At 18.4% G+C, this 16,047-nt stretch overlaps 2 protein-coding genes across 2 annotated transcripts; one reads left to right on the forward strand and one right to left on the reverse strand.

The window, feature by feature from the left end:
• Positions 1–2,536: 2,536 nt before the first annotated feature.
• Positions 2,537–9,820, forward strand: SRAE_X000211600 (Zinc finger, C2H2 domain and Zinc finger C2H2-type/integrase DNA-binding domain and Zinc finger, C2H2-like domain-containing protein; the record flags this gene model as incomplete). Its single annotated transcript, XM_024644141.1, has 6 exons — positions 2,537–2,656; positions 6,571–6,678; positions 6,731–6,942; positions 8,069–8,182; positions 8,367–8,813; positions 8,863–9,820. 6 exons carry the CDS (start codon positions 2,537–2,539, stop codon positions 9,818–9,820), a joined length of 1,959 nt encoding a protein of 652 aa, XP_024499587.1.
• Positions 9,821–10,408: 588 nt separating this feature from the next.
• SRAE_X000211700 (Hypothetical protein) lies at positions 10,409–13,708 on the reverse strand (the record flags this gene model as incomplete). Its single annotated transcript, XM_024644152.1, has 3 exons — positions 10,409–13,033; positions 13,073–13,375; positions 13,472–13,708. The coding sequence occupies 3 exons, from the start codon at positions 13,706–13,708 to the stop codon at positions 10,409–10,411; spliced, it is 3,165 nt and encodes a 1,054-aa protein (XP_024499588.1).
• Between the last annotated feature and the right edge of the window lie 2,339 nt (positions 13,709–16,047).

Genomic DNA, 16,047 nt, shown 5'->3' on the forward strand with positions numbered 1-16,047 from the left:
TATCATAATTTCACAACAAAAAAAAAGATGGTATTTTTTTTTTATAATGAATTATACATTTTACATAATGAGAATAAATAATTTTATTTAATATTTTTTTACATTAGAAAATTAAAATATCTACCACTCCTTTAAAAAAAAATTTTTTTAATATTTAATATTAAAGAAATAATAAAGTTTGTAGATTTATATCTAATAAAATATTTTATTTATTTTTATTTTTATAATCTTCTAGAGAAGAACGATTTTTTTTTTATAATAAATTATTAAAAAAATTTTTTATTACATTTTAAAATATATTTATATTACATTATTATTATTTCATTTGATCTTTTTCATATTAAAGCTTTAAAATTAATTAAATTGTACAGAGTTGTCTTTCATTATTAATAAAAAAAAAATTATTTTTTTTTATTTTTTTATTGTCATTGATATTGTCTTACGTATTTTAATGTACATAATATATGTATGTATATAATTTAATGCACCTCAATTTCTTTACCTACTATATCCAATTTATTTTGCCATTTAAGGTTTAAATATAACTTTGGGTATCATTTATCTTTTAATATATAACAAACATCTTATAGGTATCTCTTTTCATTTAACTATCTTTACTTTCATTAAACAATATTTAAAGATTTTCTTTAATATGATACATTATATTTATAATCATTATCATAAGAAAAAAAATATTTTTAAAGAAGTTTATTATTCTTTTATGCCATCATATAATTATATTTATAATATTCTCATAATATAATAATATATTTTTTTTGTTAATACAAATGTTACTTCTAATTACTTTTTACAACATAGTCCAAGATACAAATATATAATATAAGAATGCAAAATGATTTTTTATTATTCAAAGCATCTCTGATTTTTATTTATATGTAGGCATATAAGATAATATTGTGGTATGATTTTTTTTTCTTCTTATTTTATATACCTTTTTTTTATATTGTTAAATAAGTTGCTAATATTTTAAAAAGAAAAGTATTTATTTACAAAAAAAAAAATCATTCTTTTATATATATATATATATAGAAGAAGTTGAATCACTTATTCAAAAATTTGTCAATCTTTTTTAGACTTGCCTATTTATGTTATAAATTATTTTTCTTCTATAAATAACAACCATCTTTTTTAAAAGAGTGGAGTTTATCAATGAGATTATTATGCATGTCTTTGTATATCTGTATATTGAAATGATGACACCTCTTTTCTCAATTGGTGAAAGTAAATACTTAGGCGGGGTATTGTGTGCCAAACTTTTCTTATCATTCTATTTTATTTTGATGAGTTTAAGTACACAGTTATCGTCTATTTCTCAATATAATTTATTTTATTTTATAATATATTATATTTTACCTTTCTTGATATTTTCAATAATTATCTACATTCAATTATAATATATGAATAAAATAGTTTTTTTTTTTTATTTATAACATTTTATGTAAAATAGTATTAATAATTATTAGTTTTAATAATAAAATAGAAAAATTGTAATATAACAATATATATCAAATAATTTTATCCACCTTTTAACAAATTTTTTTTTTTTTTAATTTTAATTTTTTTTCTATTTTTCTTTGTAATCTTCTTAAACAAAAATTTTCTTATTCTCATAAAAGAATATTCTGGAATATATGTATAGAAGAAAATTTTAGATAGACTAAGTTTTATTATTTTCATAGTTTCCTGTCTCTTCACTTCCCTCCTTACTATCTGTTTCCATATAATTTTCTATCTTTATTAACTGAAGAAAAGTATCTTGAATAGTGCCTCACCATATAAATATACCTATAAAATACTTTATAAACTCCTCCTTGTCTTTATTTGATTCTTTTGAATTAGTTTACATGTATGTATATGTGTAAAAGTCTTAACAACTACTCTCCTAACTACACATGGGACACATCCATTATATTATTACTTTTTCTTCTTCACTATTTTTCTAACACCTTATAACTACCAATGCTCCTCTTCAAACTTTTTTTTTACCTATTATTTTATATTGACATTATATTACATCTATACATATTCATATTCATATATATGTATATTAATCGTTTCTTCTTAATCTATTTTTTTTTATAAAAAAAAACTATCAATCTTATGTAGTTAATATTAATAAACTAAATATTACAGTAATTATTGTTTCAACAAAACATATTTTTTTATAATTTTGTTTTAGTAAAAAAAAAATTATGAATATCTTTTATTTATCATTAATATTTTTTTTTACCCCAACTACTTTTATATAAATTATAATTGTCATTACTTTTTGTATTCAATCCAAAAAAATTTTTTTTTCTCAATAATAAGAATAATAATTTTTTTTTATAAACTCTACCTATCATCATGTCAAATTACACTACAAACTTCCTAAAGCAATTATTTTTTTTTCATCAAAGATGATTTTATTTTTTTTTTATTTTTTCTAGGTTTTACACTTTTATCAAATTTGCCTTAAATTTATAATAATATTGTACGATTTATATTTACAAGTAACATTATTATACATTTAATAATGAGTATAAACGGAGATTTTTTAAAGTGTGTTGAAATAAGATCAAACAAAGATAATTTAAGCTCTTTATGGACTAAAGAAAAGTTGAATAAAGATCAAATAATTGGAGTTATTGATAAAGTAAGTTTGAAGACATATGTTAACAATGTACCAATAATTTCTTTCTTTTAACAAAAAAAAAACATATAAATAGTTTTATTAAAATTGTAATTATTTTGAAAAACAAAAAAAAATTATTTTTAAAATAATAGTTAAAGTTTTAGTATGTAACAAAATATTCTATTAACAATATACATATATATATTTTTTTTTAATCATTAAAGAAATATTTATTTTAAAGAAAATTATAAAAGGTTGTGATAACCTTAAACATCCTATACTTTTCCTTTCTGTCTTAAAATAATAAAAGAATATAACTGTCAATAGGTAGATTATTTTGTTAAAATATATAACAAAGAATAAAATTATTTATATTTATGTTGTATTGAAGATTTTACAAGAAATGGTACTTGTTACAAATAAGTATATAGTAACTTTTTCAAACAGTAAAAATTCAATTAAAAAAAGTATAATTTTTTTTTTCAAATGTTTTATAATGAAATCATATGAAAAGATAATATAAAGAAATATTTTGATATATTATTTTAAATAGATAAATATTACTATACATAAGTTTAAAAAAAAAATTTCTCAAATATTTTTATAATTATTAAAAAAAATACACATATATATGCACATAGTTGTATAATATTATGTTAACTTCACACATTTATATATTATAAGTATAGATAAATAACAAATATTCATACTGTATAATAATTATATAAAATTAAAAATTTAATAAAAAGATAAATATTATAATTATTCATTCTAGTCATCTCTTTCTACCGTATTTTTTAAGTGAGTTATATTAAAATGGTTAATTGTCATCATCTAGTTTATTAAATATATCATACGCTTTTTGTTTCATCGTAACTGAATGTCTTCAATAGTTTATTGTGAAGAAGATTAACAGCTTTACTTTTTATAATATCATCTTTAAAAGTGATTCTTCTTTACAACAAATACTGTCTTTATATTTTGACATGTCAAAATATAGAAGCTTGGTCTTGTCAAATACGCTTACTAACAATATGATACTTTTTATTTAGATTTCAATTTAATTATTTACTGAAGAGTCGCAAATGATAGATGTTGGTTAAATTGATGAGACTTTAGGTATAAAATATTAAAGAATCACCGAGATGAAACTATTTTTTTGATAGATTTAATATAATTTATATATATTAATATAATATAATATCAAAAATTTATTTCTTTTTTTTATAATATTGGTAAAATGAATATTATAAATAAATATTAATATCAAAAGAAAAAAAAATATATTAAAAAAGTAGATAAAGTTTAAAATAAGTTAATTCTATGAATCATATATTTTAATATTGTACTTAAATGCTATTTTAATATTTTATTTAGAATATATAGATATTTATACATATATATATATATTATTACACCTTTTTTAGTATTATTAAATTTCTTAATATTAAATATATATAATATAAAATTACTGGATATAAACTTTTTAATAAATTTATTATTTACCTTATTAATTTATCATTATTATAAATTGATAGTATATACTGAAAAAATAATTTGCTAATAACATTTCACTTACACCTCTTTATATATATATTTTTTCTCTTTTTTTTTGCTTATAAAAAAAATTTAAATACATAATATATATCTTATTTCTACTACTCTTTTATATTTTACTTTTAAATCTTAAAAATTATTTCAAAAAAACATTATAATTCTTTAGAAAAAATTTTATCATTTTTATTTTATCAATATATTACCTTCCTAACAGTCATTTATTTTTAACATTTATTTTAAAAAAAAATTATAATTTTATGTTATATTATATATTTTTTAATAAAAATATAAAATATTGAAATATTAGTAATATATCTTTTTATATTAAATATTTAATTAATTATCTACAATAATTTAAAATATTATCAATTATCAAAGATATTATTATAGAAGTATACTATACTTTTACTCATCATAACTATACATTTATTTTTATTTTTATCCAAATTTTTAAATATATTATTATCATTTTTTTTTACCATATATAAAAAATATAAAAAAATTATAATAATATAAGACTAACTTTATATCTTTTATAAAATTTCAAATGATAAATCTAGTTTGTCATATTTTTATTCTTTATATCTTTTGGTAAGAAAAAATACATTTATATATCTAAACAAAATATTCTAATAAATTTAAGATGGTTGTTATGATGTCTAGAAAAATAAGGGAGGAGATATGTTTTTTTATATTATTTTGTTTTTTTATACTTATTTATTCATGATAGTTATAGGAATATCAAACTTTTATCACATTTTGTCAATTATTTTTTTTTTAAAATATATATAATTAAAAATTACAGTATATATATTAGTATAATAGAGATGATATAAATATAATATATATATGTAATCATACAATATGGATAAATAAAGGTTACGATAAAATTTTACTCATCATTTATAACAAATATATATCTTTAAAGAAAGATTGTTACAGTATATTATTTTAACGACTTCCCTATTAATGTCAATTTTTTGAAATGTCATATATAATATGTATTATATGATGAATATCTTTAAAACAAAATTATTAGGAAAAAATGATGGCATTGTTTTTTAACATTTACACAAAATTATATATCTGATGAATGATCATAGATATATTTTTTAGATAAGAAATATTTATTTCAGGAACTTGAATAGCATAGATAAGGATGTATATTTTGTAAAAATGATAAACTATCATCTTTAATAAATATGATAAAAAAGTATCATCAATGACGATACCAAATTATCATTAACTACCTAATAACCCATCATTTTATATTTGTTCTATTATTCTACTATACTTCAAATTTCTATTCACCTGTTTAAATATTGTTCTTTTAATTATCAATTATTAAGAAAAGTAAAAGTAGGAAGTATCATGAAAATGATATACTTGCAAATAAGCATGGTCAACTTAAAAATATTCATTTATCATTTTAAGTTATTTCTTTTTACCATTAAAAATGATATATAACTATAAAAGGTAATGTACTTTTTGTTAAGAAAATATTATGCCAATTTTCAAATCAAATAGTAATGCATCATGAAAGATAAATGGTTGTTGACGATTTTCTTTTAATAGATATTCTTACAAATAAAAATTTCTTTATAAATATTACTTCTCTAAAGCTTTTATTCATCTTTTAGTAGCTTATTTTAATTAATTACCACTTTATTTATATGATTTTTTTTTTCTTTTATTTATCTTATATTAACTTTTTATATTTTTTAGAAAAATGAAATATATTAATGCTTATAAAATATTTTAATGTTAAAATTTTTAAAAGATGTTTTAATATGTAAAATATATTAAAATTACCATTTTTTAAAAATAATATTTTACTAGAAAAATAAACTTTTTTTAAATATATAACAAATGAAACATGTTTCATTTTAAACTAGATTCACTTTTTTTTCTTACTTTTTAATTTTATTTAGTTATTGTGTATAATAAATATATTAATCTTATTCACTGTTTACTTAAAAAGATAAGCTTTTTAAAAATGATAATTACCATATTCTATTTCATATATTTATATATTAATTTCACTTACCTCTTTACCTTAGTATCATACATATCCAACATTATACAAAGAATAAAAGTTAGATATATAAAGATAGAATATTTTAAAAATAAAAAAATTATTAAAATTATGTGTAAAAATTTTTTTTATCAATATTACTTATCATTAAAAATAATATAATTTAAAGAAAAAAAAAGAAAGAAAGTGATATCAAAATTGAAATAAAACAATAAGTAATAATTTTTATATTTATGGACTTGATAAATAAATAGGAACAAATAAATTTATTGTTTTTTTTTTTAATATATAATAAGAAAAAAGCCTTGTTACTTATTTAATACTTTTTTTATTTTTTTTTTAGAATTCTGTAAACGATCCTAACGCTATACTATTATTTGGATTAATTCGTCCAGAGCCAACAGCAATTATGGATGCAATTAATGTTACTGTAAAAACTCTTGATAATAAAGTAATTGAATAAAAATTATAGAATTAATTAATTATGTCATTTTTTTTTATAGATATATGTTCAAACAAAAAGAGAAATAGAAGAAAATGAAAAATTAATTAGTAATAAATGGATTAATAATATTGAAAAAGATGAAGAAAATATATCTGTATCGGATGAAGATAAAGTTAATATTGTAAATAACAAAGATAAAGAAATAATTGATGATGATAAAAATTCTCCAACATTGGATTATGACGATTCAAGCACCAATGAAGATAAATCGTAAGTTTTAAAAAATAATATATAAATTTATGTATTTTAATAATAAATAAATTATATTAAAAAAATGTCCAAAATAGTTTACAATTTTATCTTTATGTTGTATAACTTTTATTAATAATGTTAATTATGTCCTATAATTCTTTTTTATAATTTACTAATTATATGTTTAATATTGATAACAATTAATAAATTTAAAAAAAAAAAATTTAATTATTTACCAGCTAAATGGGACAATCATTTTTACATGTTTATATATTATGTATATATATATTATAAAAAGACAATATTCTAATTTAGATCGAAAGTGAACATTAGAATACTATTTTTTTACTTGATAAATAATCTTACACAACCAAATGATTTGTGTCACCTATAAAAACAAAAACTTTTAAGATATATTAATATTTATATTATTTAAATTTTTATATATTATATATATATTTTTTTTTATATATTTCTATTCGTTATTATTTTTATATTTGATACAAATTAACATACATATATCATTTTTGATTATGTAAATGATGTATAATATAATATTAATAGTATAAAACAAATATATCTATATAAAATATTTCTTTTTTTTTTGCCATACTAATATATTAGATTAACATTTAACTTTTTTTTTAATAATATATTATTATAAATTATATAAAAATATGTTTATTCTTTATTTTCTATTAAAATATTAAGATTTATAGAAAATGATAACATATTTTAGGTTTTTAATTAAGATAAAAACAACTAAACATTACAAAAATATTTTATATACATAAGACAATCTGATGACAAATTAGATAATTTGTTTTTATTCTTTTTTAGTATTTTATAGTTTAGTTATTTTTTTTTTTATTTCATTAAATATCATTAATTATCTAATACGATATGCAACATTTTAAAATAAAAAATCTTTAAACGTATTTAAATACAAGTTTTTTTGTTTCATGAATGGTTCAATGTATTTTGACCACAAATTTCATTAGTGAAGATAGATATAAATATTTACATATTATATATATATATTCCGTAATCGTTATCACTTTTCATAATCCTTACGACCCACTGACCCATATTATAACATACTTTCAAAAAACGAAAGCGAAATTTTTAATTTTTTAATTTACAGGCAAACTTCCTCTCAACCAATAAAAGAATCATATTCTTTTAATTGCAGTGAAGACAACGATCCTAACGGTCAACATCGGTGCCATCTTTGCTCCAAAAGTTTTTCCTCTGCTAGGTAGGCTCATTCTAAATTAATAATTTTAATGAGTTGACAATTCTTTATCAATTTTATTATTTTAAAAAAAAAAAATTTTTGTGTTTTTTAATCTTATATATGTTATATATTTTTTTTTGTTAGTGTTTGTTTTTAAAATAATTTAATTATCCTTCTAAATTATTTTTTTTTATTTTATTTTTAGTGGTCTTAAACAACACAGTCATATTCATTGTAGTTCAAAGCCATTTAGATGCCATATATGCAATAAATCTTATACACAATTTTCAAATCTTTGCCGACATCGCCGTGTTCATTTGGATGGTTGGACTTGTAATAATTGTAATTTATCATTACCAAATCATTCAAGCTTAATAAAACATCGTTCTCTTTGTGAAATGGCCTCAACATTATATAAACCAATAGCAAATCCACATAGTTTATTAAATGTCTCAAATTATTGGCCACCATTTTTGAATATTAATTCTAATGTACCTTTTCCATTCCCAAATCCATTGTTTCCAGCTATTGGCTTTCCGGATTTAAGAAACAATTTAATTAATAATACTGGTTTTGTTGATAATTCTAGTGAGAGTGAAACTAACAATAATTCTTCAAATAATTCAGAAACAGATTTAATACCATCACTATTGTAAGCATTATATTAATTTTTTAACAAAAACTTTATTTATTATTTTTAGTAAAAATTTTGATATAGGTTCACCATCAGAATCACGTAATATATCAATACCATCTCAGTCAAATAATTCTACACCCCAAAATAATGATATAAATCCACTAGATCTTTCTATTAATAAAAATAATGATAAAAATATAAATGATGGTATGGAGGTAGATGAAAAAGAAATTGATTCATCAAGTGATAAAGATAAAAATGATACAGAAACACCAAAAACTTTTAATCTTTTTCAACCACAATTAAATATTGTTCCTACTGTAACACCACCGGTTACTAAATTGCAAGAGTCAAATCCATTAATGTCATTACTAGAACAATCTGTAAAAAATAATTCAAAAAAATTAAGTGATATAACACCAACAATCAATCCATTTTCACCATCAACATTTTTTAGTATGCTTCAAAGACCATTTCCTTATCCTAATTTATTGTCACAAGGAAATTTACAAACTCAGCATACAATAAATAATATTAATAATGGTAATATTAATGGCTTACGTACTTCACACAAAGGAACATCAAATGGTTTATCATTAATATCAACACCACATTTTAAAAATAATAAAGATCGATATACGTGCAAATTTTGTAATAAAGTCTTTCCTCGTAGTGCAAATTTAACAAGGCATCTTAGAACTCATACTGGAGAACAACCATATAAATGTCAATATTGTGAAAGAAGTTTTAGTATTAGTTCAAATCTTCAAAGACATGTTAGAAATATTCATAATAAAGAAAAACCATTTAAATGTGATCAATGTGATCGTTGTTTTGGTCAACAAACAAATCTTGATCGTCATATAAAGAAACATGAAAATGGTAGTGTAGGATGCTTATCAGGAAAACAATCAACTAGTCCACCAACAATTCATAATAAAACAACTAATGGAATTGATTTTACAACACAATCTATTTTTGCAGCAACCAAAAATGTTCTATTTAATAGACCTTTAATATAAATAGTATATTATATACATATTTTTTTTCTTTTTTTTTTGATATACAAAGGAATAATGGATTGAAATTAATTAATATTGTTCAAAATGTAACTTTCATTTACCTTCTGTCTTTAGATGTCCCAATGGTATGACATTAAAATTTTTTTTCTTATAAGTAATTTTTATTTTTTAGAATCATTATATATTTTATAATACAATCATATTAATTAAAAATTTAACATTTATGTATTTTTAAAAGTAATTTTTTAAAAAAAAAGTGGTTCTTACCATCATTTTTTTATAAATAATATTACATAAAAATTTAATGACTTTATATTAGATAATTAAATAAAAGATATTTAAAATATTGTTATTATATTTAATTATTTATTTGTATAAACATTATAATGTAACATAAACAATTTTTAATTAGAGAAAAAAACTTTTTGATATTTAACAAATATTTATCATATATAATAATTATTGTAAATATATAATAATATATTAAAATGTAAAATTATAATATTATTATATTAGGAAGTTTTAAAAATAAAAATTAAATTTAAGGTATTATTAGATTTGCGTAATCATTTATACATATATATTCAATTATTTATTAAATTTTAAAAATTTTCTTTCATATTTTTCTAAACAATTTTGATTATTTTCCGTAATTTTAGCTGTAAGGTAAATTATTCTCCTTTCTTCTTTAATATTATTCATACTTTTTCGACATTCCTCATACTCTGTACAACATTTACTCATTTGATAACATTTATTTTGTAATTTATTTACATCAGAAAAACATTTACCTAATTCAAGTTGTGATTCTTGATCATTAATAATTTCTTTTGTTATTGAAATTAAATTATTACTTTTAATACTACAAATATCTGTACTACCACCAGTATCATCATGTTTTTTAAGGCAACTTCTTAAATTCATATTTCTTTTAATATATAATCCATATAATTCATTTAGTAGTGGTGTATTTAAATCACCACACATATTTAAATTAGAAAGTAAAATAGATTCAGTACTTGGAATTACTGGTCTTTCATATATCAAAGATGAACATTTATCAAGAAGTAAATTAATATGACTACGACACTTTACATAATGATCACAGGATGTAAAGAATCTTGTTTCATTAGGTATTTTAAAATTATATGCAATTGAATGAGCTTTTTTAAATTTTTCTATTGATTCTTTATAATTAGAATTATTAATTGTATGAACAATATCTTCATCTTCTTCATCAATAAATGTTTTTGTATTATAATAATTATCATCATGTGTTAATGGTTGACATATTATATCATCAAATAATGAATCATTATCAATTTCATCATATTCATTATTTTCATTAATACTAACTAATTTAGCAATTTCATTTGTTTCATTTTCAATTGTATTATAAAATTTATTAAATTCCTCAATATTTATAGTTTTATCTTCCTTTACTTTTGTCAACCTTTCATCTAATGTTTTTTTCCAATTAATAAAAGAATTTTTTAAACATAATGGTTTTGTATTATTATCTAAAATTTTAACAGCACCAGCATAACGTGATTTACAATTTTTAACAATTTCAGCTATACGTTTCAACTTTGAGTTGTCCTTTAATATAATTTCATTATTTTTTTTGAACATATCTTCATTATTGTTTATTTCTGTCATTTCTACTAGTTCTTCATTCCTCTCTTCATGTGATGTTTTTCTTGCTCCATTTAATTTAAAGAATGAATTTTTTTCTTCATCTTTTTTTAATGTTATAATTTTTTGTAAATGATCTTGATATTCTTTTCTCATTATATCTAATCCATCAATTTCATGAAGTTTACTTTTAATATTTTTTTGATTTTTTTCTGAATGTTTATTATTATGCTCTTCTTTCTTATTATCAATATTTATTATATTTGTATATTCTGATTTTTCATAATTATCTTCATATTTTTGTTCTTTTGATGAATTATGAGAAAAATAGTTATCTTCAATAAAAGTTTTGTTTATCAACTCTTCATTAATAAATTTATCATAATCAATGGTATTTTTGATAACATTTTTTTTTGAATTATCAGTTGATTCATTATTATTATTACTTTTTTTTAATTCTTTGTAAATTTTATTGTGCTTTTCATAGCTTTTATCATTATTATTACTATCAAAATGTTCAAAGTTTACATTGTCATTTTTTAGTAATGTCTTTTTTGATGTCACATTTTCAAATGTTAAATGTGTGTCTTTTGTAACCATTTCTAAATGTGGAGGGAATTCCGTTGTAAAATTAAGTTTTGGAAATTGAATTTTTTGAAATTTATTTAATAATAATAAAAATGGATTACTTACTTCACCTTTTTCTTCTTTATCAATTGATAAATTTTTGTTTAAGTGTTTTTCAATTTCTAAATTTCTTTCATTAATGACTTCTTTTTGTTTAGAATTTTCTTCAATATTATTTTTTTTTAAAAATGTTTTCTCTTTTGATTCTTCTTTTACATTGTTTTCAGTCATAACTTTTTTTTGTTCTGAATTCTTTATAACATCATTTTCTTCTACAACTTTTTTATCTTCCAGTTTTTCTTCAATGTTTGTTTTATTTTCCTCTGACATTTTTATTTTACTATTATAAGTTTTATTTACAATATTTTGTAAACTACTGGTTAAATTTTTTTCATGAATATTTTGTGTTTCCTGATTTGATGATTTTTTATTAAACCACTCATCTTTTAGATTATCATTTATGTTTTTTACTACATGTGTTGTTATAAGTTCTTCGTTTGTTTTAGGGCATAATATTTTTTTAGTTATATTATATGAATCATCATTGTCTTTATCATCAATTGTTTCAGATTCATTGGTAATATTTACAAAAATTTTTGATGAAGAAGATTCTTTTTCATTTTTGTCAATAATTTTAATATCTTTATGATTATTTAATGTTATATTATTAGATATTAATTTTTTTTCTTCCACAAAATTTAAAATTTTACTTTCCTTATTATTTCTATCCCCAAAAACATTGTTTTCATTTATTGTTTCTACATCATTTTTAACTTCAACATATTTTTTACCCTCTTTTGGAGCTTGTTTTAAATTTGACAGTAATTCATTTTCATCAAACTCAGGTAAACTATTTCCAATACGTATATTTAACCTACCTTTATTATTTTTATTTAGTTGATTATTGTAATCTGGTTTATGTGGACGCCTTCTTTTATTTTTTGTAGAAGTCTAAAATTTTATAATTAAAAAGATAATTTATAAATTTACTTTGCATATTGCTATTTGACTCTTAAGTTGTTTATGTAAATCTAATATTTTATTAATAATATTTGAATTTCGCCTTTTTCTTGAACATTTTGAAACAGATGGACAACACATTTTTAAATCACCACATTGTTGTTCAATTCTTAATTTTCCAATAAAACAACTTATAGGTGGATCTACAGTTTTAGTATAATTTCTATTTGAAAAATCAGTACTATTACAATATCTAAGAATATCATTTTTATTTAAATTTTGATTAAGACATTCTTTATACTCTTCATACATCTCATTTTCTAATCTTTCAATCTAAAAATAAATATTAAAATTGTTGTTTTTTCTAATTTATAATATGTTTAAAAAAATATAATTTAAAAAAAAAGTTAATGTTATCAAATAACTAACCGCATCAAATTCAGGTTTTAATGTTACATAACATTTAGATTTATTTGTTATAATAGTTGGAAATGAAGGCATTAAAAATGTTGGTTTTCTCCATTCATGACCTACACAAAGTTGTTCCTCATATCGTGCTCTTGCCTCACATTGTGAATACAATAAACATGCTATATTTTCATTTTTTACTTTATTTATTAAAATACTTATTAGAAAGAATGGTAAAATTTTAAAAAATTTCCACATTAATACTTATATCTAAAATATTTAACAATTAATATATATATATATATTTATTATAATATAATTATTATTGAAAATTTAAATATTACTAATGATCAAGATTTACATGCTTTTCATTATATAATTATTTTTATGACCACACATAGTAATATTCTAAATAGTATATAAAATTCTAAGTAATAAAAAGGTTAAACATTATATAATACAAACAATATTTTTTTTATAGAAATATAAAAATTTAACAAAAAAAAAATTTTAAAAAATAGTTTAAATAACAAACTATTGAATATATTTTTATAACCAATTCTAGTATTTATAACATAATTTAAGGAAAAAAAAATAGTAAATATAAAAACTCTAATTTACATAAATAAAATAAAATATCTTTTTAATCATTCTTTAAATATCTTACTAAAATTAGTATTTTTTTTTAAATCAGTTCAATAATGTTTTATGGGATTCTTAACTCTTTGACATAATTATATCACTTAATATATTCTTTATAATATGTTGAGTCATTCCAAACATTTAAATACGTAAATATTTACAAAGCTAATTGTAAAGATATTTTATCTCTTACCAATTTTAAAAATCAATCTTTAAGATGGTTGACCTATATGAAGACATTGAAGGAAATAATTTTATACTAAATTGAGAAATTTGAGATATTAATATATTATTTAAAGTACGTTGTTTAAAAAAAACCTTTTTTTGAATTATTTTATTGTGAAACAATTTAATTGTTGTTTTATAAAAATAATTTGAATATTTAAAAATGAAATAATTGTTAATGTCAAATAATAAAAAAAAATATTTATGTCGTAAATGGATATATATAGTAATTTTTTTTTAAAAAATCATTTTTTTTAATAGCAGTTTATATCTTTTATAATTAATAGTAATTATTGGAAAAAATTTTTTATTCACAAATTTTTTGATTCTTTGTAATACTTCTTTAAATGTTATACTACTTGAAACAAGTGATTTAGTTTTGTAAGTTTAATAATCTTGAATAATAGTCTTATAATATTATTTTCATAAGACTATTCTGAATGTCAAGGTATACATTGATCATGAATTTTAAAATTAGGACAAATGAAACTAGATTTTTTTGTGTTATCATTCAAACATTCTTATTTTTAGAAAAATTCTATACATATTCATTGAATTATATCTTATAGTATTAATAAATTCAAACCTTTTTAGTACAAATGACAAATTCAAGTGATTAATATAATCATTTCTATCATTAATAATTAAACTAAAATTCAAAGGTGTAAATACTTCTTTGTATTTTTAAATTTAGATACATGATATCTAACTATTTAATATAATTTTCCAAAAATTTATTTTCCTCAAAAATCACGAATAAAATTTTAATTTTAATCTTAAACAAAAAGTTTTAAATTATTTAATTAATGAATTTATTAATACCAATGTAAAAAATATTTTATTAGTGTATCATTTTATTGATGTAAATAAAATGTTATTAAACTATTATTTTTTAAATAACATTTAACTGTAAAAATTTGTAAAATTAAATAAAAAATGATATTTGTAATAAATAAATTATTTACAATAAAATGAATAGAAAGTTATTACAAATAAATTAAAATATCGTAATACATCTTTTCTTGGATTACAAATATCATTTTTCAAAATAACATAAAATTATTACAAAGTTACACTAAAACGAAACATTGTGTTTATATAAAGTAACTTAGTGAATATATTAATTGTGTAACAAATAGTTTCACACAAATTATAAGAATATAATAACATTGAAGAAATATTACATAGTATAATATAAAAAAAAAAACATTAAACAGTTTTTTTTTCAAAATAATTTTTTATTTTAAATTATAAAAAGCATGCACAAAAATTTAATCTTGTCTTTTATACAGACCACACTTATAATAATACAAATTACATTGATATTGTTTCTTTATATAATCATTATAAAACAACATGATTACAACAAAAAAAAATTTTATTTCTTGATCAAAAATATTTAAAAAAAAAAAACCGAAACTGGATAAAAAACAATTTACTTAACAATTATTGTACTTTTTAAAAAAGTTAAAAGAAGAAAACTTTTTATCAAAGGAATGTTTTTAAATTATTTCTAAAATATTTTAACAAAATAACCGTTATTATTGTAAAAGTTAAAATTTTAAAAGTTTGTGATAATTAAAATTCAAAGAAATTAAATTTGATGATTATTGTATAATTTGAAAACTATAGTTTCTTTTTATAATTATAATAGATATACAAAAATTTGTAACCTTCATTATAATAAGGTGAAAGTTAGTTTACAAAAATAGAAAATGTACATTATATTT

Source organism: Strongyloides ratti, scaffold srae_chrx_scaffold0000004 (genome assembly GCF_001040885.1).
Source record: "Strongyloides ratti genome assembly S_ratti_ED321, scaffold srae_chrx_scaffold0000004".
Taxonomy (NCBI): Eukaryota; Metazoa; Nematoda; class Chromadorea; order Rhabditida; family Strongyloididae; genus Strongyloides; species Strongyloides ratti.